At 42.7% G+C, this 5,815-nt stretch overlaps 1 protein-coding gene across 2 annotated transcripts; it reads right to left on the bottom strand.

Annotated features, from left to right (window-relative positions):
* Window positions 1–833: 833 nt before the first annotated feature.
* On the bottom strand, window positions 834–5,227 carry LOC123448283. 2 transcript variants are annotated; one of them, XM_045125135.1, is made up of 4 exons: window positions 4,878–5,227; window positions 3,750–3,832; window positions 3,437–3,662; window positions 834–1,037 (listed from the first exon to the last, which is right to left on the bottom strand). In XM_045125135.1, exons 1-4 carry the CDS (start codon window positions 5,141–5,143, stop codon window positions 848–850), a joined length of 765 nt encoding a protein of 254 aa, XP_044981070.1. In that variant the 5' UTR covers window positions 5,144–5,227; the 3' UTR covers window positions 834–847. The 2 variants fall into 2 exon arrangements, with proteins under 2 accessions (XP_044981070.1, XP_044981071.1); XM_045125136.1 differs by having other exon boundaries at window positions 834–1,034.
* Window positions 5,228–5,815: the final 588 nt, after the last annotated feature.

Raw genomic sequence — 5,815 nt, 5'->3', positions numbered from 1 at the left:
TACTATCTACTTCCTTTCGCACGTGTCGTCGTTCGCCGCTTAGTCATCGCTGCTTCTATTAGAGCCCAATTGAAAATGTGTGTCAAATTATGCATCCTTTCAAATGAAAGTTGGCATCCCTAGATGCTTCATCGCCGTCGAACTAATGACCATGAACCCTAGCGTGTCTCCTATTTCCTTATACGGTGCGACCTAATGATGTCTACTACACAACTTTATTCTTGTAAACTCGTGTTGGGCCTCCAAGCGCAGAGTATTGTAGGACAGTAGCAATTTTCCCTCAAGTGGATAACCTAAGGTTTATCAATATGTGGGAGGCGTAGGATGAAGATGGTTTCTCTCAAACAACCCTGCAACCACTACAAGAAATAAGGTCAATTATGACTCCCTATATTGGTCATTGATTCGTCATTGTTGTCGTTTATTGACCTTTTTTGACCAAATTTACAACGTCAACGGTTGGCTGTCAAGAATGAACAAACATGACCTTTCTAATATTTTGGTCGCAGGTCTCTATCGACCAAAATTTTGGTTTGGTCATTACCCATTTGTGTGAGCCACGTAGGATCTGACGTGGCATTGCTAGTGACCAAATGGAATCATCATAAGTTTCAAATCCCTGTCCACCAATTGGGCCAGGCCCAATACCTATTTACTATTGAAAATGTCTGATTTGTTTTGGTTGAAGCATCTTTTTTGCTAGAAGCACGCATATCTCAGGATAGGCCCATAAAAAATAAGTACTATAAAATAAAAGATTGCAAATAAAATGTATATTTCATTTCAGTAGCATATCACATCAAATACAATACATCATCCACCAACTCCACGCATTAAGGTTCAACGCCTAACAAGGGCACATCAAAATAATTTTACATGTACACAACATGATACTTCTGCAAGTGCAAGTGCATAGAAAAAGGACCCAACAAATGCACAATCGCACATAAAGAGAGTTCCACAAAGATTGGATGAGAACCACAAGTTTCTTCTCATCCTCTTCCTCTTCACAATATGCTCTTGCCAATTGCCACCTTCTAGAAGAAAATGATGGTAAGGCTTTCGGAACAAGGAAACTATTCATCACAAAGGGTGAAGACTTGTTAACATAAGTATTCTTGCTGCCATCACTACATAAGAATTACGCCACTAGTAAACTAGTACCCAACATTAATCGTGGCCTCATGTACCCATAAAATAAAATAAGTACTGTAATTAATATGTGTGACAAATTATACAAGGTAGTCTGTTAACACATTTGGTCTTTGTCCAAGGAATTAACTACAGGTTACAACCATCATCATGTTATTCGAATAAAAACACACATGAGGTAAAAATGTGGTCTGCAGAATAATCACATAATGTTATTCATGCAGTCAACAGAGGAGAGAAATAAACTAGGACCGATACACATCTCCATTCCTATTCTGCAAGATAACTGTACTAGTTTCTGAAGAAGAAAAAAAAGATTACTATGGGTCAGGCTCATATCTTGTCATGTGGGGCAAACGGTACAGTCGCAACTTGCATGGGATATTCACATTGATGTCAACAAGGAGATGATTACTACTGAATACATGGTCAAAGGGACAATACAAACACATGGAGGGCATTTCACTTTTCTACAGCATCCATTTACTTCCAGTTTCTTAAATTTCAGATAGCATTTGTTAACCGAGATTTTATATCTTTGTGTGGCTCCAAGTAACTAGCACAGCATATATTTCAATGTTTAGCTCTGCTTCCAAATGTTTGGTAGTACTGTACTAAGTAAGTGCAGAATTAGAAAATATATTACATAATAAGTTTCAAAATGATATGCAGATCATCTCCATAACATGCAGAGCAACTATTTCAGAAATTTTAAACGGTTTTTCAATATATACTTACCATCTTGAAAATGGTACTAAACTAACAAGGATAGTAAACATGAAAAACAGGAGGAGACATTCCATGCTGATACATTAGAGAAATTACTGGTGGTCAGTTAGGACAATATCTGTCGAATTGAACTTCGACTCGATTGTCCAGTATATGCAGTCATTTATGAAAAGAGATATTACACGTAAGGCTCTTTGCATATGATAAAGGTAAGGAGGGGGAGCGATACTGCTGGTAAGGTCCACTCAAATGTATACATAATTTTTGGATTGTACGATGGAAGGTAGACATAGGATGCTTGCACAAATTATTACAACAAAATAAAACATTGTGTTGGTTCTCAAGGTGTTGTAGCAAACGTGCTGACAGGCAGCGGTTGTATTATTGCCTAAATAGAAAAGGAGAGGTTAAACTTGAATGGAAACTTATCAGTTGTGAGCTGAAGCGCCAAACAATGCAATCATGCAATCGCCAAACTGAATCATAATCACATTAAGTATGACTTGAACCACAACAATCAAGCACTCTAAAGTCTAAAGCAAACTTACTGAACTTGAGAAAAAGAAATGAGCGAACCATGGAACCAAACCAGAAACCCATGCCCATAGCAATCTCTTGTCTCTCTCACCTCTTTATCTCATATTCACACGCAGGATAAGTCTTAAGGCAGTCTACATAATGCAGCAAATTCCAGTCTCTCTTCCTTGACTCACCTCAGCTCAGGGGAAAATCAAATCTCTCCAAATTAAATAGCTGGAAACTAACTCTTGGATGCCTCTTATCCTTGCTCAATTCTCCTCCGACCCAATTTCCCAAGAAGAGAGATTCGATGCAATTTTATTTTTGGCTGGTTGTTATGTGTCAAGTTGTCTTTCCACTGTATTGGCTACTATTTCACTTGATAATTATCATATATATGATGCCTTTTGGGTGTGTTTTCTTAGGAGAAAAAAACATGTACACACACTGACTTGGTTTAATTAGAAAAGAAAACGTGGAGTCCATCAAGATGGCGATAAACTGCAGGTTTGCTCGGCTGCAACATATAAATTGTGGGTTTTCCTACTGATTTTACATTCAATCCTCCCCTTAGAAAATCTGAACAATTGGAATCTTGCTTCGTTGTTTTCTCCATGGTCATGGCACAGAATGGGAGCACCAAGCATGGCCGCCTCATGGTGTGCATCAGCCAGTGTGACGAAGGTTGTTTCGTCTATTCTCTGGCCCCTCTGTTCTTTTGTTTTTGTTAGCCAAAAAGGCTTGTTCTTTAGTTAATTGGTTGCTCTTTGTTGAATCTGTGCATCCTAATTTTCTAAGATGTCTTCCAGTTCTAGACATAGGAGATTTTCATTTAATCCTTTGAGAAATCTATACTGCTACTGAAAATGATTACTACTGAATACATGGTCAAAGTGACAATACAAACACATGGAGAGCATTTCACTTTTCTACAGCATCCATTTACTTCCGGTGTCTTCAGTTTCAGATAGCACTTGTTAACCGAAATCAATCGAAAGATGGACACTAAGAAGGAAGAAGAGTCAGCAAAGGAAACCTGTTGTCGTGCCGTGAGCGGTTCCGCGCCCTCCTTGTCATGCCGCGGGGGAGGAAGAAGAGTCGGACGCTGCGCCGCTCCGCAGCCTTGCGGAGGGCGACGAGCGACGGCGGCAGCTTGGCGCCCGGGCGTCCCTCGAAGTTCCGGCCGAAGTTGCTGCCGAAGTCGCCGAGCAGCCTGTGGGTCGACTCCCTCACCAGGCTCGTCTGCTCCAGCAAGTTGTAATCTGCACGCACGCGGAGAAAAAATAGGGGACGGTGAGCATGGACGGAGCGGGGGACTGTACATGGGGTCGGGGGATGAATCTGCTCACCGAAGAGGAGCTGGGTGTCGTCGAAATGGGCGAGCGGGATGGGGGCACAATCAAATGATTCATCAAAGAATTTACTCATATCCCTAACATCCATTTGCATGTCTACAGCTCATAAGTAAATCAACAGACACTAGATTTCACTTCCCGAACAAAGAGGGAATTTAAAATATTTAAGGATACATTGTAGCCATCAGCGACCATATCCTCTGACATAAGTGCAAACATCAGAGCATGGGAAGAAAATTTAAATTAGCAGAGTGAGTGTAATCATCGAGCCTAGGTTTAGAAGCGCATCCTGAACTTTATCCAGAAGACCAGAACAGCCCATCGAGGGTGCAAAACACAAGTAGTGAAAATCAGATGTGCTGCCGTGTGTTTAACGTGTCAATGCAGTATTGATGGCATGCATCATAATACTAAATCCCAGAGCAACTTTGGGTTACTGGGGAACAAGTCAGATCAAGGTTGGTTTTAGTTTCGATTATTATCAAATAGAGATGTGCTGGTTTCAAATGTGTGCTTCCATATTACTGTCCCTACCACATTTGGCTATGCCAGTTCGCAATGACTACTTTTGTGTGGCATCAACATCACAACCCTGTCAATTCACACATTGCCAAACTGTAGCAGCATAGCACATTACCCTATCCAGAGTATAATTATCAGATTAGTGGAAGTGATATATGTCAGCATGTGGACTGATAGAATTGCATTATCTGATTGCCATGTCGTTATATACACAACAGATACAGGAAGCACTGGAGCTAAATCACCACCTAGACAAGGAGCTATCCATAAACTATTGCCGTGACAGCAATTTCGACCCCCAACATACGGTGACTGTGCTCTGTGCAAGCAGCTAATCCAAAAGATCACCCGCTCGCTGGTTCATGCCAATCACCCCATCCCTTCACAAATCACAATCAAGCACCTATTTGAACCGAACCTGAAAAGGCGGAAAGGGAATTCCTACTTCCGGAAAAGAGAGACGAATGCACAAGCAGTCAAGCACCACCACCACGAGCACAAATCAGCTACTCCAGTTCGGGCACTAGGCGAGCGGCAGTCTCGTCTATGCGAAGCAATCGTGAGGAGGAGAGCGGAAGAGGGGAAGGGGGGAGGACGTACGGGCGGACGAAGGGGCGCAACGCGGCGTAGCGCTGGTACCAGTCGTAGGGTGCGCCGCCCTCCTCCACATAGCGCGCGTCCCAGTACCCCGCCTCCCCGTAGCTGAACACCGCGCCGCCGCCGCTCCCGGTGCCGTCGCTCCTGGTGTCCCCCTCCTTCTCCGCCCCGCGAGGCGACAGCGGCGGCGACGACGACGACATCGCCCGGGGAAGGCGGGGGGCGCGGGCGAGAGGTGGATCTGGGCTGCGGGGAAGATCGGATGCCATAGGTCGTGGGGAGAGAGAGATGGGGATCGCCAGGAGAGATGTGGTCGTGGGGGAGAGAGAGATTATCTTTCACTTTTTTTTTTCTCGGTTCTTTTCACTTTGGGCAGCCAGCCTATCACATGTGAGGCCACGGATCACTCTGTGAAACAGATCCTGGCCATCCACTCCTCCTACATCCAACGTTTCAAAACTCTCCCCTCATCCAACACACACTTCTTTCACTTTTCTCTTCTTTTTTTCAATTGGTAGAACTTAATGACCAATTTATGCAATAGTATCATGACCTAATGGACACAAAAGGTCATAACATTATGGGCTTTGGACCCTCTTATACTTGCCATGACTAATTTCGGAATTTTGGTCATGGATCAATGACCAATTAAACCACCTTCATTATTTTTGGTCGTAATTGAGCATTTTTCTTGTAGTGAACCAAATAATAAAGAGTCTCTTGTGTCCCCAACACACCCAATACGATGGTAAATTGCATAGGTGCACTAGTTCAGCAAATATATGGTGACACAACTGTAATATGGATGGTAGAAATATGTTTTAATAATCTAAATAAATAAAAACATCAAGGTAGAAATTCAAAAAACTTAGCACAAACGGTATTGCAATGCTTGAAAATGAGGCCTAGGGTCCATACTTTCGCTAGTGCAATCTCTCAAT

Source organism: Hordeum vulgare, chromosome 4H (assembly GCF_904849725.1).
Source record: "Hordeum vulgare subsp. vulgare chromosome 4H, MorexV3_pseudomolecules_assembly, whole genome shotgun sequence".
Lineage (NCBI taxonomy): Eukaryota > Viridiplantae > Streptophyta > Magnoliopsida > Poales > Poaceae > Hordeum > Hordeum vulgare.
Note: the sequence above shows the minus strand (reverse complement) of the source record. Positions and strands in the feature narration are given on the sequence as shown.

Coding starts and splice junctions, on each gene's coding strand:
- LOC123448283 (XM_045125135.1), bottom strand. CDS start 5,143: ATGGCATCCGATCTTCCCCGCAGCCCAGATCCACCTCTCGCCCGCGCC. Junction 3,663..3,749: donor CGACACCCAGCTCCTCTTCG/GTGAGCAGATTC, acceptor GCGTGCGTGCAG/ATTACAACTTGCTGGAGCAG. Junction 1,038..3,436: donor CGCTCACGGCACGACAACAG/GTTTCCTTTGCT, acceptor ATTTTCTTCTAG/AAGGTGGCAATTGGCAAGAG.